Source organism: Lucilia sericata, unplaced genomic scaffold, assembly GCF_015586225.1.
Source record: "Lucilia sericata isolate MDLA Ls3-8-SP2 unplaced genomic scaffold, ASM1558622v1 Contig000222F_arrow, whole genome shotgun sequence".
NCBI lineage: Eukaryota > Metazoa > Arthropoda > Insecta > Diptera > Calliphoridae > Lucilia > Lucilia sericata.
Window position 1 is genome coordinate 360,613 of NW_023994249.1, and position 26,436 is coordinate 387,048.

The 26,436-nt window shown below is 30.4% G+C and overlaps 3 protein-coding genes across 4 annotated transcripts; 2 read left to right on the plus strand and 1 right to left on the minus strand.

The window, feature by feature from the left end:
• Positions 1–2,722: 2,722 nt before the first annotated feature.
• On the plus strand, positions 2,723–16,330 carry LOC119602324 (ectonucleoside triphosphate diphosphohydrolase 5). 2 transcript variants are annotated; one of them, XM_037953764.1, is made up of 5 exons: positions 2,723–3,133; positions 13,728–13,866; positions 13,929–14,072; positions 14,787–15,772; positions 15,833–16,330. In XM_037953764.1, exons 1-5 carry the CDS (start codon positions 3,104–3,106, stop codon positions 15,920–15,922), a joined length of 1,389 nt encoding a protein of 462 aa, XP_037809692.1. In that variant the 5' UTR covers positions 2,723–3,103; the 3' UTR covers positions 15,923–16,330. The 2 variants fall into 2 exon arrangements, with proteins under 2 accessions (XP_037809692.1, XP_037809693.1); XM_037953765.1 differs by lacking the exon at positions 2,723–3,133 and adding an exon at positions 13,340–13,625.
• A 2,118-nt stretch (positions 16,331–18,448) lies between these two features.
• Positions 18,449–20,271, minus strand: LOC119602326 (geranylgeranyl transferase type-2 subunit beta). Its single transcript, XM_037953767.1, has 2 exons — positions 19,474–20,271; positions 18,449–19,416 (listed from the first exon to the last, which is right to left on the minus strand). The coding sequence occupies exons 1-2, from the start codon at positions 20,081–20,083 to the stop codon at positions 18,989–18,991; spliced, it is 1,038 nt and encodes a 345-aa protein (XP_037809695.1). The 5' UTR covers positions 20,084–20,271; the 3' UTR covers positions 18,449–18,988.
• A 401-nt stretch (positions 20,272–20,672) lies between these two features.
• On the plus strand, positions 20,673–23,398 carry LOC119602325 (myb-like protein Q). The gene is made up of 3 exons (XM_037953766.1): positions 20,673–21,424; positions 21,493–21,989; positions 22,169–23,398. The coding sequence occupies exons 1-3, from the start codon at positions 21,371–21,373 to the stop codon at positions 22,782–22,784; spliced, it is 1,167 nt and encodes a 388-aa protein (XP_037809694.1). The 5' UTR covers positions 20,673–21,370; the 3' UTR covers positions 22,785–23,398.
• Positions 23,399–26,436: the final 3,038 nt, after the last annotated feature.

Here is a 26,436-nt window from a genome sequence, read left to right on the forward strand (position 1 = left end):
CAACTTTTTTCGACTTTCCGATTTTTTGACTTTTCGACTTTTATTTACAAAGTCGACTTTTCGACTTTTTTTATAGACGATAGTCGAGTTATAGACTTTTTTGGAACAAAATAGTCGACTTTTCGACTTTTTTTATAGACGATAGTCGAGTTATAGACTTTTTTGGAACAAAATAGTCGACTTCGACTTTTCGACATTTTTCGACAAAAAGTCGATTGTTCGATTATTCGAAAGTCGATTTATAGAACCCTAATGACAACCAGTTTATCACACAGTGATGCCAAATGTTTAAGATAAAAAAACCGTAAACACAAATCTCAAACAAATTCCCCCCTATAAAACACGTAAACACAATAAAATTTTCCAAATATAAATAAATCAAAAATTTTTACACATAGGCTATGAGAGTTCACATCAAAGTCTAATATATACTTAAAATAGTTATATTTCAGTGGCCCTTGAACGTTACTCCGTTCTATATAATTTCATTCATATTTTTATATAATTTTTTGCCAAACCCTTTACTATTAGCCCCAAAACATATTTAAACGCCAGCAGCACCACCGCTATGTTACCGCTAGTATCTATCGCCTAGTGTGTTATGTTTTTGTTTTGTACTAAGTGGCGCGCGTAGTAACTTGAATCGACGACTTTTTGCTCTCTAGCGAAATAAAGTAAAAAATTCAATTTCCTACGAATGCATAAAGAAAAAAGTGGCGTGACTTTTTTGTTATCATTTCTACAAACTAACAAACATACGGGTTGTATATATGATTAAATAAACAACAACAATAACAATAAATGAAAGTCTTCATTTAGAAATCAGAGTAAGGCTGACTGATGGAAGTGAATGAAATCTTGTACTCGTATAAATACAATTAAACCTACTAAACGTAATCAACGGGACGATACAATACACTTAATTGTGTGCATGTGGTTTTAATTGTTAGATTGTCACTCAGTATTTGTTGCTGTAGTAAATGGCTTTATATTATGGTTTAAAGTCCATTTATTTATTGGTCCATGCACTTAAATTTTTATAGTATATATAATTAATACGTGCTAATATATTGCATTAAGTGGAAATATTTGTATTTTTAATTTTAAAATTGTGTTAGTAAAACAAATCTTTGTTTAGATTTTGTTCAGGGTTTTATTTTGAAATGAAAATACATTTAACGGTCAGAGTTAACTAATTTTAAAATGTAATAATAAACGCCAAAGTTTAGCTTATGGGCATCACTGTCCTTAATTTGACATGGTTGTATTTTTCTACTACTTTTTCATCATAAGCAGCACAATGGGAATGTAAATTTTAAAAGTTTCTATAAAAAATTTTTTTCTATAGAAAAATTTGTTATACAATAAATTTTCTATAGAAATGTTTTATATAAAACTTTTTTTTTACCACCAGGGAGAAGAAAATGTATATCTAGGGTTAGGTCAAAACTAGGGTTCTATAGTTGAAACGAAAAGTCGACTTTTTGCATTTAGTTAAAGGTCGACTTTCCGACTTTTCGACTTTTTCCGACTTTTTTCGACTTTTCGACTTTTTTCGACTTTTTCCGACTTTTTCCGACTTTTTGATTTTTTACGACTTTTTGACTATTTTTGATTTATTTCGACTTTTTTTCGACTATTACTACTACTTTTTTCGAGTTTTTCCGACTATTTTAGAGTTTTCGACCTCTTTTCCACTTTTTTAAAATTTTCGACTCTTTTCGACTTTTTTCGACTTTTCGACTTTTTCCGACTTTTTTCGACTTTTCGACTTTTTTCGACTTTCTTCGACTTTTTTCAACTTATCGACTTTTTTCGACTTTTCGACTTTTTTCGACTTTCTTCGACTTTTTTCAACTTATCGACTTTTTTCGACTTTTCAATTTTTTTCGAGTTTTTCCGACTATTTTAGAGTTTTTGACCTCTTTTCCACTTTTTTAAAATTTTCGACTCTTTTCGACTTTTTTCGACTTTTTCCGACTTTTCGACTTTTTCCGACTTTTTTCGACTTTCTTCGACTTTCTTCGACTTTTTTCAACTTATCGACTTTTTTCGACTTTTCAACTTTTTTCGACTTTTTTCGACTTTCCGATTTTTTGACTTTTCGACTTTTATTTACAAAGTCGACTTTTCGACTTTTTTCATAGACGATAGTCGAGTTATCGACTTTTTTGGAACAAAATAGTCGCCTTCGACTTTTTTCGACAAAAAGTCGATTGTTCGATTATTCGAAAGTCGATTTATAGAACCCTAGTCAAAACATGTGTTGTACTTGAATTTTTCTATAGAATAATGTGTTGTAATAAACTTGTCTGTATTTAAGTGTTATTCCGATATTTTTATATAGGATAAAGTTATGATGGATTTCTTCTGTAATAAAATGTGTATACAAAAAATCTTAAAATAGAAAAATCTTTTTCAATAGAAAATTTGTTTATAAAGAAATTTTTCAAAAGAAATAACTTTTTCTAGGTATTTTATTTTTAATTAGATTAAAAATGCATAACAATTCCTTTCCATTGTGCTTGATCTTAAAAATCTGTAAAATTACAAGTTAAATCATTATATCTGGCAACTCCATCGAAAAAACAGTTTGTTTTTTTCTCTTACCTATCTTATCTCTTTCTTAATATACATGTATTAACCCCTTTTAAGCTACCAAAATTTTCTTTACATTCTACAGATACAAAAGAAATGAAATGTTCATTTTTCGTTTCAACTTGTTGTTTAGTTTCCCTCTAGTTTTCCCTAGTTGAGGTTGTTGTTTTGGTTAGGTTTTTTTTTAATAAAATTCTATTTTGCTGTGTTTAGCTCTAGCGGCTTTGTAAAGTGTGTGATGAGAAATTACTAAAAAGAATACAAATGTTTAAACGCTGACGTAGTAGATTTTTCCGTTCATTATTTTAATTTATAATAAAAAGCCGCAATTTTTTTGGTATTTAGTGAAAAACTTTAAGAAAATAAATTGTTAATTAAACTCGCATGTTTAAAATAAAAAGCGTAATTTATTTGCATAAAAAATTCAAAATATTTTGCTGAGTAATAGTCATTAAATTGTAATCTAAAGATATATTAAAAAAATTAAATAATTTAAATAAAAAACATGACGAAGACAGATGTACGCAAACGTAAGGTGAGTAGAACAAAAGAAAAAAAAAATGGGTGTAAAATGTGTAAAATTTATATAAAAAAAGTTTAATTTGCTTTTGCATATTTTAATCATAATGATGATAATGATTATGGTCAAGTTACAACAAGTAATAAAACAATAAAAACCAGGGAGAAAGAAACTATATTTCTAGGGTTAGGTGGAAGTTTTAATACCCTACTATGTAACAAATAAAAAACACCGTAAGTTTCATAGTTATTTTAAAATCAAGATTACTTGAAACTTTTTGTTTATTAATTTGAATTTAGTTAACAAAAACATCAACTAGTTTTACTTAAGTCATTCTCATTCTGAGAAAAAACCTAAGCAAAACAAAAATAAAAAGAATGATGCCAACTTAATAATTAAAATCGCTGGAATGAATTGAATTAAGTAACGTTCTTCAGACGAGTTTGGTTTTGGAAATAGTATGTTAAACCGTGATCTATCGGTGACTATAGATAAGACTAGACAATAGACTAGACTAAAGACTAGACTATAGACTAGACTATAGACTAGACTATAGACTAGACTATAGACTAGACTATAGACTAGACTATAGACTAGACTATAGACTAGACTATAGACTAGACTATAGACTAGACTATAGACTAGACTATAGACTAGACTATAGACTAGACTATAGACTAGACTATAGACTAGACTATAGACTAGACTATAGACTAGACTATAGACTAGACTATAGACTAGACTAGACTAGACTATAGACTAGACTATAGACTAGACTATATACTAGACTAGACTATAGACTAGACTATATACTAGACTAGACTATAGACTAGACTATATACTAGACTAGACTATAGACTAGACTATATACTAGACTAGACTATAGACTAGACTATATACTAGACTAGACTATAGACTAGACTACAGACTAGACTATAGACTAGACTATAGACTAGACTATAGACTAGTCACTAGACTATAGACTAGACTATAGTCTAGTCACTCGACTATTGACTAGACTACAGACTAGACTAAAGACTAGACTATAGACTAGACTATAGACTAGACTATAGACTAGACTATAGACTAGACTATAGACTAGACTATATACTAGACTAGACTATATACTAGACTAGACTATATACTAGACTAGACTATAGACTAGACTATAGACTAGACTACAGACTAGACTATAGACTAGACTATAGACTAGACTATAGACTAGACTATAGACTAGACTATAGACTAGACTATAGACTAGACTATAGACTAGACTATAGACTAGACTATAGACTAGACTATAGACTAGACTATAGACTAGACTATAGACTAGACTATAGACTAGACTAGACTATAGACTAGACTATAGACTAGACTATAGACTAGACTATAGACTAGACTAGACTAGACTAGACTAGACTATAGACTAGACTATAGACTAGACTAGACTATAGACTAGACTATAGACTAGACTATAGACTAGACTATAGACTAGACTATATACTAGACTAGACTATAGACTAGACTATATACTAGACTAGACTATAGACTAGACTATATACTAGACTAGACTATATACTAGACTAGACTATAGACTAGACTACAGACTAGACTATAGACTAGACTATAGACTAGTCACTAGACTATAGACTAGACTATAGTCTAGTCACTCGACTATTGACTAGACTACAGACTAGACTAAAGACTAGACTATAGACTAGACTATAGACTAGACTATAGACTAGACTATAGACTAGACTATATACTAGACTAGACTATATACTAGACTAGACTATAGACTAGACTATAGACTAGACTACAGACTAGACTATAGACTAGACTATAGACTAGACTATAGACTAGACTATAGACTAGACTATAGACTAGACTATAGACTAGACTATAGACTAGACTATAGACTAGACTATAGACTAGACTATAGACTAGACTATAGACTAGACTATAGACTAGACTATAGACTAGACTATAGACTAGACTATAGACTAGACTATAGACTAGACTATAGACTAGACTATAGACTAGACTATAGACTAGACTATAGACTAGACTATAGACTAGACTATAGACTAGACTATAGACTAGACTATAGACTAGACTATAGACTAGACTAGACTAGACTAAAGACTAGACTATAGACTAGACTATAGACTAGACTATAGACTAGACTATAGACTAGACTATAGACTAGACTATAGACTAGACTATAGACTAGACTATAGACTAGACTATAGACTAGACTATAGACTAGACTATAGACTAGACTATAGACTAGACTATAGACTAGACTAGACTAGACTAGACTAGACTATAGACTAGACTATAGACTAGACTATAGACTAGACTATATACTAGACTAGACTATAGACTAGACTATATACTAGACTAGACTATAGACTAGACTATATACTAGACTAGACTATAGACTAGACTATATACTAGACTAGACTATAGACTAGACTATATACTAGACTAGACTATAGACTAGACTACAGACTAGACTATAGACTAGACTATAGACTAGACTATAGACTAGTCACTAGACTATAGACTAGACTATAGTCTAGTCACTCGACTATTGACTAGACTACAGACTAGACTAAAGACTAGACTATAGACTAGACTATAGACTAGACTATAGACTAGACTATAGACTAGACTATATACTAGACTAGACTATATACTAGACTAGACTATATACTAGACTAGACTATAGACTAGACTATAGACTAGACTACAGACTAGACTATAGACTAGACTATAGACTAGACTATAGACTAGACTATAGACTAGACTATAGACTAGACTATAGACTAGACTATAGACTAGACTATAGACTAGACTATAGACTAGACTATAGACTAGACTATAGACTAGACTATAGACTAGACTATAGACTAGACTATAGACTTATAGACTAGACTATAGACTAGACTATAGACTAGACTATAGACTAGACTATAGACTAGACTATAGACTAGACTATAGACTAGACTATAGACTAGACTATAGACTAGACTATAGACTAGACTATAGACTAGACTATAGACTAGACTATAGACTAGACTATAGACTAGACTATAGACTAGACTATAGACTAGACTATAGACTAGACTATAGACTAGACTATAGACTAGACTATAGACTAGACTATAGACTAGACTATAGACTAGACTATAGACTAGACTATAGACTAGACTATAGACTAGACTATAGACTAGACTATAGACTAGACTATAGACTAGACTATAGACTAGACTATAGACTAGACTATACTAGACTAGACTATAGACTAGACTATATACTAGACTAGACTATATACTAGACTAGACTATAGACTAGACTACAGACTAGACTATAGACTAGACTATAGACTAGTCACTAGACTATAGACTAGACTATAGTCTAGTCACTCGACTATTGACTAGACTACAGACTAGACTAAAGACTAGACTATAGACTAGACTATAGACTAGACTATAGACTAGACTATAGACTAGACTATATACTAGACTAGACTATATACTAGACTATAGACTAGACTATAGACTAGACTAGACTATAGACTAGACTATAGACTAGACTATAGACTAGACTATAGACTAGAACTATAGACTAGACTATAGACTAGACTATAGACTAGACTATACTAGACTATGACGAGACTATAGACTAGACTATAGACTAGACTATAGACTAGACTATAGACTAGACTAATAGACTAGACTATAGACTAGACTATAGACTAGACTATAGACTAGACTATAGACTAGACTATAGACTAGACTATAGACTAGACTATAGACTAGACTATAGACTAGACTATAGACTAGACTATAGACTAGACTATAGACGAGACTATAGACTAGACTATAGACTAGACTATAGACTAGACTATAGACTAGACTATAGACTAGACTATAGACTAGACCTATAGACTAGACTATAGACTAGACTATAGACTAGACTATAGACTAGACTATAGACTAGACTATAGACTAGACTATAGACTAGACTATAGACTAGACTATAGACTAGACTATAGACTAGACTATAGACTAGACTATAGACTAGACTATAGACTAGACTATAGACTAGACTATAGACTAGACTATAGACTAGACTATAGACTAGACTATAGACTAGACTATAGACTAGACTATAGACTAGACTATAGACTAGACTATAGACTAGACTATAGACTAGACTATAGACTAGACTATACTAGACTATAGACTAGACTATAGACTAGACTATAGATTAGACTATAGACTAGACTATAGACTAGACTATAGACTAGACTATAGACTAGACTATAGACTAGACTATAGACTAGACTATAGACTAGACTATAGACTAGACTATAGACTAGACTATAGACTAGACTATAGACTAGACTATAGACTAGACTATAGACTAGACTATAGACTAGACTATAGACTAGACTATAGACTAGACTATAGACTAGACTATAGACTAGACTATAGACTAGACTATAGACTAGACCATAGACTAGACTATAGACTATAGTCTAGTTTTATAAACCTTTTATAAAATAAATTGTCATTTATGAATAAGGGGGTTAATATTAAAACAAATTATAGTGAACAAAATTTTTAATAAATTGTAATCATCATGCTAGAAATATTGATTAAATTTTGTGTGTCTCTTGTGAAGTATAAAAAAAATAATAACAGCTTCTAGAAATTTTTAACTACTAGGTATAAAATTATTAAAGAATAATTTTTGGTTAAAATAGGTAAAATACTTCAAACGCAATTTAAATAAATTTAAATGTTTTTTTGTTAAAAAAACTGTGTTAACCATCATAATTGACAGTTTGATAGATTATTTGAAAATTTTCCAAAACAAAAAAATCAATAAATACTAGGGTTCTATAAATCGACTTTCGAATAATCGAACAATCGACTTTTTGTCGAAAAAAGTCGAAAAGTCGAAGTCGACTATTTTGTTCCAAAAAAGTCGATAACTCGACTATCGTCTATGAAAAAAGTCGAAAAGTCGACTTTGTAAATAAAAGTCGAAAAGTCGGAAAGTCGAAAAAAGTCGAAAAGTCGGAAAGTCGAAAAAAGTCGATAAGTCGAAAAAAGTCGAAGAAAGTCGAAAAAAGTCGAAAAAAGTCGAAAAGTCGGAAAAAGTCGAAAAGTCGAAAAGTCGAAAAAAGTCGAAAAAAGTCGAAAAGTCGAAAATAGTCGAAAATTTTAAAAAAGTGGAAAAGAGGTCAAAAACTCTAAAATAGTCGGAAAAACTCGAAAAAAGTAAAAAATATTCGAAAAAAGTCGAAAATAAGTCGAAAATAGTCAAAAAGTCGTAAAAAATCGAAAAGTCGGAAAAAGTCGAAAAGTTGAAAAAAGTCGGAAAAAGTCGAAAAAAGTCGAAAAAAGTCAAAAAAAGTCGAAAAAAGTCGAAAAGTCGAAAAAGTCGAAAAGTCGAAAAAAGTCGGAAAAAGTCGAAAAGTCGAAAAGTCGAAAAAAGTCGGAAAAAGTCGAAAAGTCGGAAAAAAGTCGAAAAGTCGACCATTTATAAAATACTAAAAGTCGAAAAGTCTAAAAGTCGACTTTTAAATAAATGAAAAAGGTCGAAAAGTCGAAAAATCGACTTTTCATAAAATGGAAAAAGTCGAAAGGTCGAAAAGTCGACTTTTAACTAAATGCAAAAAGTCGAAAAGTCGAAAAGTCGACTTTTCGTTTCAACTTTAGAACCCTAATAAATACTATCTATTAAATACTATATAGGGAATAAAAATAACCCAAAAATTTTCACCTGATTGCACATATTTAAAATGTTAATAGGAAAAAATTAAATAAGAAAACAATTTAAAATGTTTACATTATTTAGCAGAATAGTTTTTAATAAAACTGACCTTGGTTAATAGAAAAAATGAACAAACTTTTTAATAAACTAATATTAACAAATTTTCCCCAACAGCGTCTTAACACAAATTAATGTCACCCAGTCACTTTACCCTTTAAGGGGATGCAATAATAAATTACTTGAGTATGATAAAAAATAAAATTAAGATCATGCTTATTCACGAGGTTTTTGGTGAATACGTTTAATAAAATAAAATTTTTGCAATTTGTTTTAATTTGCCAATTTTTTTTTTAATTTTCTTTTAAATGATATCAGCATTTATCTCTATTTAAATAGTTTTTTATTGATTTTAGTTTATAATGAAAATACATGTGTTTTTTATTTGTTTATTTTAAAAACTATTTTGTTTTTTTTTTGCAATCAAAATATAAAATGAGCTAATTTGTAAATTAGCCAAATAGTTGAAAATTGGATTTTCTTTAATAGAATTGAATTTAGAAAGTGGAAAAAAACTTAATTCTACTATTGAAAACAAAGTAATTAATTTTCTTAATGAAAATTGTCTAGTACATGTATATTTTTTCTATCTAGGATACTTAGTATATCGAGGGACTATATTCAATAGTCTCTATCTAAAATAACACAAGTTTTCAGGAGAGCAAAAAAACTTTATTTAGCTAGTTCGTGAAGATTTTTGATTTTTTTCTTCTACAATGTATTTTTAAGACCATATTGTAAATTGTTATATAAAAAGAATTTAAAATTTTGCATTATTTGCAGAATTATTCACAACTTTATATCAGATAGAGCTTTTTTTCTACGAAATTTTTTTTTACAACCTTCAGATAGACAGTTTTTCATAGAAATATAAATTTTTTATTTGATTTAATATCAATTAATATTATATTTTATGCAATTTAATGAATTAATATAAACCAAATTGTTGAAAAAGCAGCAGATTATAAGGTTTTGGTCCAAAATCAATGTTATATGGTTAAACACGGAATAAAATTGATCAAATTAGTATTATAATGTGCGATATCTCGAAAACTATTAAACCGATTTCAAATATTTTTGCGGATTTGTGTCCAGCATGTCCAAATTAGTAAAAGCACTTGTTTTGCAATAGAAAATTATCCAAAATAATAGAGTTTGAAGCAATTTTCGGATAAGATAGAGAGTTTTGCATTCAGAATTTTTCTTTTTATAAGATCGAGAAATTTAAAAATTGCTATAAAATTGCCAAAAAATATTTTTTTCTTTTGAAATTTATGCCACTGATGTGGGATAGTTTGCTGGATATTTTGCCATCAAAATCTTATTTTCATAAAAATGACAGATAGAGACTATTGAATATAGTCCCTCGATATATTTTTCTATTCTTCATGATAAGAATTTAAAATAGTTCAGCCGGTTAATATACCTTAATAAATGACACATAAAGTAGCAAACAAATATATATAATTTTATCTTTAGAGCAGATAAATGTTCATATATAATATTTTAAATGAATAAATAATAGCTTTACTATATAAATACGAAAATAAACACATCTTGATTATTTAATAATTGTAAATTTAAAAGCAATTCACACAATTTGACAGCAAACAATGAGTGAGCACTTTTAGTTGTTTTAAGTAAATAATAAAAAAATAACCCAATTATTTAGTTTAAATTTTATTAAAGTAATATTAGAATCATCAACACATTCATTATTACTTTGTAGCACATGTTAAAAATCAGCACGTAAATTTTTATCAATTTAATTTTTAAAACAATATTGAAATTTTCATATATAGGTTTCATCATTTGTACTTGATAATTCTTATCAAATAATTTTATATTTTTATCTACATCACTGCTACGAATTATTTCTATAGGAACTATAGGAAATCGATAGAGTTATGATGACATAACAAAAAAAAAGCTATTGACATTGATCTAGACAATCAATAGTTTAAGGGATATTCATAGTTAAACAAAAATGTTTTTATTTTATTTTTATTCAAACTGTAGGTAACATTATCGACTAGACTATAGACTATACTATAGACTAGACTATAGACTACATTATAGACTAGACTATAGATTAGGTTATAGACTAGACTTTAGACTGGATTATAGACTAGACTATAGACTAGATTATAGACTAGACTATAGACTAGATTATAGACTAGACTATAGACTACACTATAGATTAAAACTAGACTATACTATAGATTAGACTATTGACTTAACTATAGACTAGACTATAGACTCAACTATAGACCAAGCTATAGACTCAACTAGATTATAGACTAGACTATAGACTCAACTATAGACTGGAATATAGACTAGACTATAGACTAGACTTTAGACTAAGCTATTGACTAAACTATAGACTAATATTATCGACTAGACTATAGATTAGACTTTAGACTAAGCTATTGACTAAACTATAGACTAATATTATCGACTAGACTATAGACTAGACTATAGACTAGACTATAGACTAGACTATAGACTAGACTATAGACTAGACTATAGACTAGACTATAGACTAGACTATAGACTACACTATAGACTAGACTATAGACTAGACTATAGACTAGACTATAGACTAGACTATAGACTAGACTATAGACTAGACTGTAGACTAGACTATAGACTAGACTATAGACTAGACTATAGACTAGACTATAGACTAGACTATAGACTAGACTATAGACTAGACTATAGACTAGACTATAGACTAGACTATAGACTAGACTATAGACTAGACTATAGACTAGACTATAGACTAGACTATAGACTAGACTATAGACTAGACTATAGACTAGACTATAGACTAGACTATAGACTAGACTATAGACTAGACTAGACTAGACTATAGACTAGACTATAGACTAGACTATAGACTAGACTATAGACTAGACTATAGACTAGACTATAGACTAGACTATAGACTAGACTATAGACTAGACTATAGACTAGACTATAGACTAGACTATAGACTAGACTATAGACTAGACTATAGACTAGACTATAGACTAGACTATAGACTAGACTATAGACTAGACTATAGACTAGACTATAGACTAGACTATAGACTAGACTATAGACTAGACTATAGACTAGACTATAGACTAGACTATAGACTAGACTATAGACTAGACTATAGACTAGACTATAGACTAGACTATAGACTAGACTATAGACTAGACTATAGACTAGACTATAGACTAGACTATAGACTAGACTTTAGACTTGACTATAGACTAGACTATAGACTAGACTATAGACTAGATTATAGACTAGACTATAGACTAGACTATAGACTAGACTATATACTACACTATAGATTAAAGTCTCGACAATAGAATAGTGTATAGTAATATAGATTAAAACTAGACTAGACTATAGACTAGACTATATACTACACTATAGATTAAAGTCTCGACAATAGAATAGTGTATAGTAATATAGATTAAAACTAGAATATACTATAGATTAGTCTATAGACTTAACTACACACTAGGTTATAGACTCAACTATAGCCTAGATTATAGACTAGACTATAGACTCAACAATAGACTAGATTTTGGACTAGACTATAGACTAGACTTTAGACTAGGCTATTGACTAAACTATAGACTAGACTATAGATTAAAGTCTCGACTATAGAATAGTGTATAGTATTACAGATTAAAACTAGCCTATAAAATAGATTAGACTATTGACTTAGCTATAGACTAGGCTAGACTATAGACTCAATTATGGACTAGGCTATAGACTAAACTGTAGACTAAAGTCTCGACTATAGAATAGCCTATAGATTCGACTATAGAATAGTGTATAGACTCGACTTTAAACTATACTAACGACTAGACTATAGAATGGACTATAGATTAGACTAGAGTATATAGTCTATAGAAACTCGACTATAGATTAGACCATTTACTTGATTAGACGATAAACTACACTGTAGAATAAACAAAACTGTAATCAGGACGGTATCCTAGATTTTAGGAAGGACTTTAGTCTAAACAATAGTTTAAATCACCCTTATATGTATATTCGGATTTTACATGCAAAGATTTTTTCATATGATTTTAACATCTAATTTTATTTTTAAGTGTTATTTTTTTAATATAACTAAATTTTTATATAAGCGCTTTTGCACCCCCTTTTGATTGCTACTATTTTGTTCAATACAACCTGGCATCTCTAATTTATATTTAACATATTTCGATACAGCTTCTCTTCATCTTAAAATTACATTCTGTTCTCTTTTCCTATTTCCTCTTTACAAACGGAACATTTTGGTAACTGAAACAAAAATGCCATATCTAAAAAAAACTTTAAACAACAACAAGAAAAACAGAAAGAAATAACTTTGACATAATACGTTCACACTTTCAGCCTGCTGCTGCCAACAGCAAAGTTCGATAATAAAAACAAAACGTAAAATTTTAACAAATACAAGAACACAGCAGAAAATCGAAGAAAAAAAAAAGTACTTTAACAAATTAAACAAAAAAACCAAGAACAATTTCAGAAAATAAAATGTTTTTATCACAATATTAAATATTTAACATTACGACAACGTCTGGAGTACAGTGTTTATTTTAAAATAGAATAACTGGGTTTAAATATGAAATTTGACTACGTTTTGGTGGGTGGTGAAGATACATTTTGCCACACAGACATTTTAATATTTTCGATAATTTTTTTTTGCTTATACTACAATAAGGAATCTTTTGTTTACAATTTTCAGTTAAGCACTAGTGATGACAAATCGAATGTTACTACAAACACTAGACGCAAACCATCCACTTCCGGCGGCTTACCCAAGGGGCTCAAAATATCATTTTTATGCTTGATTATATCGGTAGTTTTGTTATTAGTCGGCTTTGGTAAGTGTGAGAGTTGGTATTTATTTATATTTTTATTAAAATAGTTAATATTTTATCTGCAGGTTTATATATTGACACCACTAGTCCATTTTTAGTGCAATTAGCGTCCAAATTGGGTTATAATAAAAATCAATATGCTGTGATTATAGATGCTGGCTCAACGGGTAGTCGTGTTTTGGCTTATAAATTTGATCGTAGTTTTATAGGTAAGTGGACAGTGGGAAACAAATTTAAAAGAAAGTATATAAAATATAGACTTTTTATAGCCTAGTCCATAGACCAGTCCATAGTCTAGTCTAAGCTATAATCTGGTCTATAGTCTAATCTATAGTCTTGTGTATAGTCTAGTCTATTGTCTAGTCTATTGTTTAGTCTATTGTTTAGTCTATTGTTTAGTCTATTGTTTAGTCTATTGTCTAGTCTATTGTCTAGTCTATAGTCTAGTCTATAGTCTAGTCTATAGTCTAGTCTATAGTCAAGTCTATAGTCTAGTCTATAGTCTAGTCTATAGTCTAGTCTATAGTCTAGTCTATAGTCTAGTCTATAGTCTAGTCTATAGTCTAGTCTATAGTCTAGTCTATTGTCTAGTCTATTGTCTAGTCTACAGTCTAGTCTATAGTCTAGTCAATAGTCTAGTCTATAGTCTAGTCTATAAGCTAGTCTATAGTCTAGTCTATAGTCTAGTCTATAGTCTAGTCTATAGTCTAGTCTATAGTCTAGTCTATAGTCTAGTCTATAGTCTAGTCTATAGTCTAGTCTATAGTCTAGTCTATAGTCTAGTCTATAGTCTAGTCTATAGTCTAGTCTATAGTCTAGTCTAGTCTAGTCTATAGTCTAGTCTATAGTCTAGTCTATAGTCTAGTCTATAGTCTATATATACTTAACTCAAACTTAATTAAAACAAAAAATAATCATTTTAGACAATAAATTGGTGCTGTCCGATGAACTTTTTAAAGAACGCAAACCTGGTCTCTCCTCCTTTGCTGATGCCCCCGAAAAGGGTGCTCATTCCATAAAGCTATTGCTAGACGAAGCCCGCGCCTTTATACCCAAAGACAAATGGTCTTCCACTCCATTGGTGTTGAAAGCAACAGCTGGTTTGCGTCTGTTGCCACACAGCAAAGCTGAGAATATTTTAAATGCCGTAAGGAATCTCTTTACAAAGTCCGAATTTAGTGTAGAAATGGATGCGGTGGAAATTATGGATGGCACCGATGAGGGCATTTTCTCCTGGTTCACAGTGAATTTTCTTTTAGGACGTCTATCGAAAACCAATCAGGCAGCGGCCTTAGATTTGGGCGGTGGCAGTACCCAGGTGACCTTTTCACCCACCGATCCCGAACAGGTGCCGGTATATGACAAATACATGCATGAGGTCAATACCTTAAATAAGAAAATCAATGTATTTACCCACTCCTATTTGGGTTTGGGTCTAATGGCGGCCAGACATGCTGTTTTCACCAAAGGTTATGACAACGAAGAAACCAATTTAGAATCGGTTTGTGTTAATCCCATTATAGCGAACAGAACCTGGACTTATAGTAATGTGGCTTATAAAATCTCGGGCAAGGATCATGCCAAGTCTACACAAGAAAATCCCATAGTCGATTTTGATAGCTGTTTGGATTTGGTTAAGAGTAAAGTAATGCCTTTGGTTAAACCCAAACCATTCACCTTGAAACAGCATACCATAGCGGCTTTCAGTTATTATTTTGAGAGAGCCACTGAATCGGGTCTTATCGATCCGTTCGCAGGAGGCGAGATCACGGTGGAAGCTTTTCGTAAAAAAGCTCAAGAGGTGTGTGCCATACCCAATGATGAACAGCCTTTTATGTGCTTTGATCTCACCTATATATCGGTGCTATTGCATGAGGGTTTCGGTTTGGGCGAGGGCAAAAAGATTAAGGTGAGTTTTATTAATTGAAATTTTAGAACTTAAAATATTATTTGTTATTTTCTTTTGCAGTTGTACAAAAAAATCGATGGTCATGAAATCTCTTGGGCTTTAGGCTGTGCCTACAATGTTTTAACTAGTGATGATAAATATAATTCTTAATTTAGTTTAAAATTTGTTAATTTTTTCCAAATACTTTTTACTTTTTTTTGTAAATGTTTTGCAAAATTTTTTTTTATCTAATAGTGCCTTAGGATTTTAGCTAACTTTTTTTCTTCCCTTTGATTTATTCTTTTTCATATTTTCTTGTTAAATGTAGGGGCCAGTGTAGTATTTTTGTTTAAATTAAATTAATTAAAATGTTTGCTAATTGGAAATAATAAAAACTATGTTGTATATAGTTTAATTTATTTAAGTTTTAAGTTGTTTACTATCTTTCTTCTGTTGTTAGTAGTCAAGAATTTAATAAAATAATTTAAATTTGTGCAAAAAGACAAAATTAAAAATATCTTAGATTAATTTTAAAAAATTTATCAATAAAAAATAATAAAGAACACTTTTAAAACGTTATTGCATTTTAAAGCTTTTACTTTAAAATGAAATTTAAAAAAAAATTCCCTCCTTTTTCGTTTAGGTCAAGTTTTTTAAATAAATTTTTTAAAATTTAAATTTCGAAAATTTTACCATTAAGGGATATTTTTGTTTTTGAATAAAAATTCATATTTTTTAATTGAATTTGCTTAAAGTTAAATTAATAATCAAAATAAAACAAAATTTTTAAAATTTCCCTTATTTCGAAAAATTTCCCTTTAAGGGAAATTTTTGTTTCTTTATAGATTTTATTATTTTTGCGTTTATTTTGTTTTAAATTAAATAAATAAAGGAAATAAAACAAAATGTTTAAAATTTCCCTAATTTAGAAAAATTTCCCTTCAAGGGAAATTTTTGTTTTTAAATATATTTTCATATTTTTTAATTAATTTTCTTTAAAATTATATAAACAAACGAAATAAAACATAATTTTTAAAATTTTCCCTATTTCGAAAAATTTCCCTTTAAGGGAAATTTTTGTTTTTATATAGAAATTAATATTTTTGGGTTTGTTTTGTTTTAAATTAAATAAATAAAGGAAATAAAACAAAATTTTTAAAATTTCCCTAATTTAGAAAAATTTCCCTTTAAGGGAAATTTTTGTTTTTAAATATATTTTCATATTTTTTAATTAATTTTCTTTAAAATTAAATAAACAAACGAAATAAAACATAATTTTTAAAATTTTCCCTATTTCGAAAAATTTCCCTTTAAGGGAAATTTTTGTTTTTGTATAGATTTTATTATCTTGGCGTTTATTTTGTTTTAAATTAAATAAATAAAGGAAATAAAACAAATTTTTTAAAATTTCCCTAATTTAGAAAAATTTCCCTTCAAGGGAAATTTTTGTTTTTAAATATATTTTCATATTTTTTAATTAATTTTCTTTAAAATTAAATAAACAAACGAAATGAAACAAAATTTTTAAAATTTCCCCTATTTCGAAAAATTTCCCTTTAAGGGAAATTTTTGTTTTTGTATAGATTTTATTATCTTGGCGTTTATTTTGTTTTAAATTAAATAAATAAAGGAAATAAAACAAAATGTTTAAAATTTCCCTAATTTAGAAAAATTTCCCTTCAAGGGAAATTTTTGTTTTTAAATAAAAAATCACATTTTTTAGTTAATATTCTTTAAAATTAAATAAACAAACAAAATTAAACATAATTTTTAAAATTTCCCCTATTTCGAAAAATTTCCCTTTAAGGGAAATTTTTGTTTTTATATAGAAATTAATATTTTTGGGTTTGTTTTGTTTTAAATTAAATAAATAAAGGAAATAAAACTAAATTTTTAAAATTTCCCTAATTTAGAAAAATTTCCCTTCAAGGGAAATTTTTGTTTTTAAATATATTTTCATATTTTGTAATTAATTTTCTTTAAAATTAAATAAACAAACGAAATGAAACAAAATTTTTAAAATTTCCCCTATTTCGAAAAATTTGCCTTTGAGGGAAATGTTTGTTTTTATATAGAAATGAATATTTTTGGGTTTGTTTTGTTTTAAATTAAATAAATAAAGGAAATAAAACAAATTTTTTAAAATTTTAGTTTTTAAATAAAAAATCATATTTTTTAGTTAATATTCTTTAAAATTAAATAAACAAACGAAATAAAACAAAATTTGTAAAATTTCCCTAATTTAGAAAAATTTCCCTTCAAGGAAAATTTTTGTTTTTAAATAAAAATTTATATTTTTAGTTAATTTTCTTTAAAATTAAGTAAACGAACGAAATAAAATAAAATTTTAAAAATTTCCCCTGTTACGAAATTTATAATTTTTGGTTCATTTTGTTTAAAATGAAATAAATAAGAGAAAACAAAATTTCAAAAATTTTCCTAATTTACAAAAATTTCCCCTAAAAGGAAATTTTTGGTTTTGTATAAAAATTTTATATTTTTTAAAATTAAACTTTGTTTAAAACTAAAAAAATAAACAAAATAGAAAACGTTAGTGAAATTTCCTCTTGTTCGAAAAGATTCCCTTTAAGGAAAGTTTTTTAAAGAAATTCATATTTTTGTGTAATACATCACTTTAAAATATTCCCCTTTATTAAAAAAATCCACAATTTTATTAAAAATTATTTTTTATATATTTTTTTTTTTTAGTTTTGTCTTCAATAAAGTTTTATAAATAATTTAAAATAACTCTGTTTTTCATTTACTATTTTACTTAAATTGGTAAATGCAAAAATAATAAAGCTAATATTTCTTTTTATATTATAATATTTATATATTTATAAAAAAATACAATAATTTTACTAGAACTTTTAAGATGTTAAAGAAAAAAATCATAGTTGAAAAATAAATATTAAAAAAAATAATGTTCTTGTATTTAATAAAAAATAGTTAAGAATGAGTTAGTTTTTATATATAAAAAAATAGTGCCTGCTGTTTAAGAAATTACAAATGCAAATTGTTTAAAGTTTAGGTTTCGGTTTTCCTTTCAGTAGAATTTGAAAGTTATGTAGTGTGTAGAGATGGTGCACTTATTAAGAGAAAAAGTGTTTGGAAGAAAGTTAATAGAGTGTGAGAGAGTTATTTTATGCTTTCTTGGCCTACATAAAGCTTTCGTCTTTTCAATGGTAAAATCGTGCGATTACAACTGCAGCAACTAGTGGCTATTAGCTGCAGGATTTAAGGTCTTTCTAATATTTGAGGCTTAATATCCAAACGATCCATAACATATTGAGGCATACAGAGAGTAGGATTAATGGGTTTGAGGCCATCAAAGCCCAATAATGAGAGAGCTCCTATACCAAAGAGAGTGTGGAAAATATCGGGCAAATTGCCAGTACGATCAGCAAAACCACCAGTTTCGTTGTCTTGACAGGAGAGTATAAATTGTTTTAATTTTTCGGCACTTATCCAATGTAGACGTCCCATTATGGTAAGAGAGGCTAAAACCCACCAGGAATAGCAGACATCAGGCAGTTTTTCAGGTCTACCATTAAGCCCACCAGAAGGCAATTGACGCTCACACAACCACCAACCCAATTTATCCACATCCAAAAGGTGTAAACGTTGGGTTAAAGACAAAAAACCCACACAGCAATAAATAAGTCCTAAAATTAAAGCATTGAATAACAAGTTTGCTGAAAATCTGAAAACAATACACATACCAGCATGAGATTCTGCTCCTGGCTTAGAACCAAAACCACCATCAGTTTGATTGCAACACAACATAACAAATTGCACGGCCTTTTCCACATCAATGCTGGTGGCCAAATCCTTTTTCAATAATGTCAATATGGCAACGGCACAGAACGAGAAACGTGTATCCACCTCACCCCAACGATCACCAAAGAAACTGCCATCTATTTGCTGCAAAGATACCACATATTTCACCACCGCCTCACAGTCTATCTCCTGTAGGGCATCGTAAATACACAATATCTGCACTGCAGATAAAGTATATAATATATGGGGGTCATGACCTTCACATGGTGCAAAACCACCTGTCGTCGGACACTGGCAACGTTTGATAAACTCAATTATCGACGGCCGGTCAAGGCGCTCCAATTGATTCATAATATCCAAAGCGGTGACACCCCAATAGATGCCAGACATGCGTAGAAATTCGGTCATACAATATTCATAATCATCCTGATCTTTACCATGATTCTCAATATATTCTACATGTTTCCAAAAGTGTAATTCTTCAGGAGTTTTTGCAGAATCGGCGACAGCACTATCAGCTTTGCTGGGTTTGGCAAACGAGGTAAAGTCCATTGCTGGGTTGGTTGTTTATAATAAATTTGTGTTAACGGCGTAGGTTCTTTATTTTAGTCAAAAATTTTATTAAAAAATTACTACTATATACTGCCAATTAAAAGCAGTTGCACTTTAATTAATGACACATTCAAGGTAAGAATAATAATAAAAAATTGACAAATTAAACAGCTGTTGGTTTCAGCTTTTACGAAAGAAGGGAGAAGTAAATGAAATAATTAAGAAAACAACTCTGTATGTGAAGTGATGGAGATGCCAGAAGTTTTAATGTAAACCAATAGGGGAAATTATATTATGCCAAGGTTGCCATATGAATTTTTAGAACTGTTTGCAATAAAATGCTTACTATTTATCTTTGATTGTAAATGTAAAATACAGATTTAAATATTTTCTGAAGTTTTTATAAGTTTTAACAAAAATTTAAATAAATTTGTTGTACAATAAAAAATAAAAAATATATATTTTATAATAGCATGACCTTTATTGAAGTGGCATCTCTGTCCCTATAATACCATTTTAACAACCCTGTTACGAAACACGAGGGGAACTGTCAGAAAATGAATAAGACAGAGAGAGAGCGAGAAATACAGCGAATTTGTCATCACACATTTTCTTTTTTTAACGCAGAGGAGCAGAGAAATTCTTTTTAAGGAAGTGTAAAAATTTTCTTTTCAATACAAAATTTAAAATTACACAAATTCTATATAATAATTTAATAATATTAAAAGAGAAAATTGTTAAGAAAAATAATCAATAAAAAGTTATAAAACCCAACAACAGTTAAGACAAATAAAATAAAGAAATATTGCAACGCTGGCTCGATTATTGCATGAAGAAGAAAAAAATTACCAAAACGAAGGCTGGGCGAAAGAAAAAAAAAGCGAAGAAAAAGTTAAAGCAGTTTCAGCAAAACAAGCGACGGTAGCAGAGACGTTGACAGCCCTGAGCCTCAGCAACTATTATAATAGGAATAATCACAACAACAGCAACAACTGCTATCGTTGTGGCACCACAGTCAGGTGAACTTATAAGGGTTATAAAAAAGTGGCCGGTCCCATTACATTACAACTAAAACAACATATGGAAGGGCTTTGAAAGGAAATAAAGTGGAAGCAAAATTCTCAGTTTGTTAAAGATTGAGAAAATTTTGTGGATATTTTTATATACAAAAAAGGATAGAAAGGCGAAACAAAACTCTTTTGAAAAACACAACTTTAACGAACAAAAGTTGTTAAAAAGAATTTTGTGGCGGATATTTGATCAAGCCGAGGTTTACAGCTAAAGGCCATGTCAAATGGTGACGATGTGCTAGACAATTGGGAAGAAATTGATGAAGCAGGGGTAAGAAGTCGCAAACTTATTTGTTTACATTATCTTAAGCAACAACTAATTTTCTCTATTTTTCTTAGTTACAAAATATAAAAACCTCGTCAGCTTCTTCTGCAGCTACTGAAAGAATCACAAGAAGTATTTATACTCAATCTACTACAGCCATATCCACGTCTGCCTTAATTTCATCAACAACCACTACGTCTTCAACTAGACCCATACAAATGAAGTTGTTGCAACGTTCGACTAACACTACTACTACTACTACTCAGGACACGAATACGACGTCCCAGCAATCAACCAAATCGCCTTTGGATGATATGGCGGCTAGTTTTCAACCGGTTATGATGGTTTTACACAAGCCACAGGATGAATATCAATCTGCCAACTATACAGCTCCCATAGCTAATCAAACGGTGAAAATCCTTAGAAGGCCAACACAATCTACGGAACCCCGTAATAATGGTATACGTCCCAAGCAGCCAATAAAAACATTACAGCAAAGAGAACAAGAATATGCTGAAGCAAGACTTAGAATATTGGGTTCAGCTAAGAATCCGGAAGATGATGAACAAAAGTAAGTTTTTTTATAGAACATTTTTAAAAATTTCACCAAAAAATTTCACTAAAAACTTGACTAAAAATTTTCACCAAAAATTTCACTTAAAAGTTTTCATTAAAAATTTTCACTCAAAAACAAAATTCATCAAATTCTCTTGCAATAACAAACGTTTCTTTTCACCATTTATTTTAAAGAGCTACAACAGCTACCACAACATCGGTAACTAGCAATAGCACTAATCCAACACCAACTACTCCTACGGTAACGGCGGCAGCATTAAGCAATAACTCTCTAACGAATATGATGGTTACAACAAAAATCAATACGCCAAAAATACCAGGTGCTGTAAATCAATACAACAATCACTACAATCAACAATTACAACAGCAGCAGCAACAACAACAATATCAACAAAATTTTCAGCAGCAACAACAACAAAATTATTATTACAATCAGCAGCAACAACAACAACAACAGCCACAATCACCTGCCTACAACAATAATCGCACATACAATATGAATCCCCTGTTGGGTTTAGGTCCTATGGGTGCTATAGGTCAACCAGCCCAATATCAGGCTGCACCACAAACTCCCCAACATCAGCAGCAACATTTGAAATATCAACAATATCATCAAAAATCACCACAACAGCAACATAAAGTCCAACAACAACAGCAACAGCAACAAACTTGGTCTCCTGTTGTGGGTGGCAGTGTTTCTTCCGCGTCTTTAAGACAACAACAAAATGATACGATATTACGTTTGCCTCGGGGTCCAGATGGTACTACTGGTTTTCAAATGCGCCGGTAACGCGTTGCCAACAGCTATAGCAACCAACACCAACTCTATCCATCATTGCTAAATTAAAACGTAAAAAACTGTAATATTTCTAGTTTTCTTGTTAATGCTGCCGTGTTTTTTTATTTTTCTTTTTACTCGAAACCTTTTTTCGATTTATTTTTCACTAAAAAGAACTTCTAATTGTTTAAGCTAAGTTTATTGGTAGTCATCTAACAACAAAGATTTTTACTTTTTCTATTTCCTAACTTCTTAAACTTAAGTTGTCTGCTATAACTTTATTCTTTTTCCCTTCTATACTTAATTGATTTTCGATATTTTTGTTTTCTTTTACATTACATTGATCATATTATTTTTAACTTTACCTTAAACAAATTTATAATTGTTTGATATTTTTGCTAATTATATTTTACTCGTTTTTTTTTTTTGGGCTACAGTTCAAATCATAAATTTGAAATTAAAAACAAGATTTTTTTGTATTAAATTTTTAAAACCACACAAAAACCATAAAAATTATGTTTGTCTTGTAAACTAAAAGCTAAAATAATGTATTTAAAAGATTAAAAACAAAAACAAATTTTATGATTATAAATAATTATACTTATACAACAAAATATATAAAAAAATTTAAAAAAAATTATGGTTATCTTTTAATTGCTATAAGGTAAAGGAATTCTGAACTCTAAAGCTCAGAGAAGGGGGAAACGAAAAACTACCATTAATGAAAGGATCAAATCTTGAGAAAACATACATTAACATTTTGCTGTCAGTTCACAAAAGATCAAACTCTATATAGTTTAGATGGGATGCTCGCCATAGTCCATACGACAGCCCCTCATAAGTCTGGACTATAGACTTTCCATAGTCTGGACGATAGACACTCCATAGTCTGAACTAAAGATTATCTTTAGTCTTGGCGATAGACTTTCCACAGCCTGTACTATGGACTCTATATAGTCTGAACTACAGATTATCTTTAGTCTGGACGATAGACTTTCCACAGTCTCTATAGTCTGAACTACAGATTATCTTTAGTCTGGACGATAGACTTTTCACAGTCTGGACTATGGACTCTATTTAGTCTGAACTATAGACTCTCCATAGTCTGGACTATACACACTCTATAGTCTGGACTATAGACTCTCTATAACCTTGACTATAGACTCTCTATAGCATGGACTATAGACTCTCTAAAGTCTGGACTATAGACTCTCTATAGTCTGGACTATAGACTCTATAATCTGCATCACAGTCTGTACTATGGACTCTCTATAGTCTGAACTACAGATTATCTTTAGACTGGAAGATAGACTTTCCACAGTCTGGACTATGGACTCTATATAGTCTGAACTATAGACTCTCCATAGTCTGGACTATACATACTCTATAGTCTGGACTATAGACTCTCTATAACCTTGACTATAGACTCTCTATAGCATGGACTATAGACTCTCTATAATCTTGACTGTAGACTCTCTATAGTCTGGACTATAGACTCTCTAAAGTCTGGACTATAGACTCTCTATAGTCTGGACTATAGACTCTCTATAGTCTGGACTTTAGACTCTCTATAGTCTGGACTATAGACTCTCTATAGTCTGGACTATAGACTCTCTATAGTCTGGACTATAGACTCTCTATAGTCTGGACTATAGACTCTCTATAGTCTGGACTATAGACTCTCTATAGTGTGGACTATAGACTCTCTATAGTCTGGACTATAGACTGTCCATAGTCTGGACTATAGACTGTCCATAGTCTGGACTATAGACTGTCTATAGTCTGGACTATAGACTCTCTATAGTCTGGACTATAGACTCTCTATAGTCTGGACTATAGACTCTCTATAGTCTGGACTATAGACTGTCTATAGTCTGGACTATAGACTGTCTATAGTATGGACTATAGACTGTCTATAGTATGGACTATAGACTCTCTATAGTCTGGACTATAGACTGTCTATAATATGGACTATAGACTGTCTATAGTATGGACTATAGACTGTCTATAGTATGGACTATAGACTGTCTATAGTATGGACTATAGACTGTCTATAGTATGGACTATAGACTGTCTATAGTATGGACTATAGACTGTCTATAGTATGGACTATAGACTGTCTATAGTATGGACTATAGACTGTCTATAGTATGGACTATAGACTGTCTATAGTATGGACTATAGACTGTCTATAGTATGGACTATAGACTGTCTATAGTATGGACTATAGACTGTCTATAGTATGGACTATAGACTGTCTATAGTATGGACTATAGACTGTCTATAGTATGGACTATAGACTGTCTATAGTATGGACTATAGACTGCCTATAGTATGGACTATAGACTCTCTATAGTCTGGACTATAGACTGTCTATAGTCTGGACTATAGACTGTCTATAGTCTGGACTATAGACTCTCTATAGTCTGGACTATAGACTCTCTATAATCTGGGCTATAGACTCTCTATAGTCTGGACTATAGACCCTCTATAGTCTGGACTATAGACCCTCTATAGTCTGGACTATAGACCCTCTATAGTCTGGACTATAGACCCTCTAAAGTCTGGACTATAGACCCTCTATAGTCTGGACTATAGACCTTCTATAGTCTGGACTATAAACCCTCTATAGTCTGGTAAATTTGGTATGAACAGAGTTTACTCCGAGCATACCTGGACAAGGTAGGAAAATTCAATAGTATCACTTGTATAAGATACCCTTCATCCATCACCATTTAACACTGCACACTTTTCATTTATCCAACACACTCATAAGAGAACAAAATAGGACAAACTCACACACATTCATCGCGTATCATATACAATTAAAACCAACTCATTTCCAACGCTTAATCCCACAGTCACTTCTCTGTGGGGGGTATTTGTTGTCTTTTGGCAACAGCACTGAACTTATACCGAAATATAGATTTCACCGTGCATCACTTTTTTAACCGCAACCTATTCTTCCCGTGATTTTGGGTTTAAACCACATTCACTACGTGGATCACGAAGGAACCTCAACGAACTGACCAACCAGGGCAAGTCCTGCGGGTAACTGGCTACCCGTAGTACCAGAATATGTGGTTCTCTGGTTCGACCCCATGTTAAATCATTCCAAGGACTAGCCAAGGAGTTAAATGACATCACTAGTTTATAGTTCCGACAGACTAGAGGTACTGGTAACACCTCTTAACCCGGGGATTGCAATACACCAAGATGAGGATCTTTCATCAAGGGGGGCCTATAATCTAGACTATAATTCTGCCTATAGTCCCCGGCTACATACATACATATTCTTTATAGCTGGGAGATTCTCAATAGCAGAGACTATAGATCCTCTATAGCCGGGACTACAGATTCTCTATAGTCTTGGTTATAGATTCTCTATAGTCTTTATTATAGATTCTCTATACTCTTGACTATAGATTCTCTATACTGTTGACTATAATTCTCTATAGTCTTAACTATAGATTGACTATATACTTTTTATAATCTGAACTACAGACTTTCTATAGTCTGGACTATATTTAATGTTGTCATAATGCTTTTAATTAGAAGTCTCAAGAAATGTTGCTAAATGCGCTGAAATCGTTACAAATCGTTAAATTTAAATTGAAATGCTATTTAGTAACGTTAGTTTGAAACTTCTAGGATATAATCGATA

Bases quoted from the DNA above. Each gene is read 5' to 3' on its own strand.
- LOC119602324 (XM_037953764.1), top strand. From the start codon at position 3,104: ATGACGAAGACAGATGTACGCAAACGTAAG. The intron at 13,867-13,928 runs GTAAGTGTGAGA...TTTTATCTGCAG, and splicing joins TTTGTTATTAGTCGGCTTTG to GTTTATATATTGACACCACT. The intron at 15,773-15,832 runs GTGAGTTTTATT...TTTCTTTTGCAG, and splicing joins GCGAGGGCAAAAAGATTAAG to TTGTACAAAAAAATCGATGG.
- LOC119602326 (XM_037953767.1), bottom strand. From the start codon at position 20,083: ATGGACTTTACCTCGTTTGCCAAACCCAGCAAAGCTGATAGTGCTGTC. The intron at 19,417-19,473 runs GTATGTGTATTG...CTTTAATTTTAG, and splicing joins AGGAGCAGAATCTCATGCTG to GACTTATTTATTGCTGTGTG.
- LOC119602325 (XM_037953766.1), top strand. From the start codon at position 21,371: ATGTCAAATGGTGACGATGTGCTAGACAATTGGGAAGAAATTGATGAA. The intron at 21,425-21,492 runs GTAAGAAGTCGC...TATTTTTCTTAG, and splicing joins AAGAAATTGATGAAGCAGGG to TTACAAAATATAAAAACCTC. The intron at 21,990-22,168 runs GTAAGTTTTTTT...TTTATTTTAAAG, and splicing joins CCGGAAGATGATGAACAAAA to AGCTACAACAGCTACCACAA.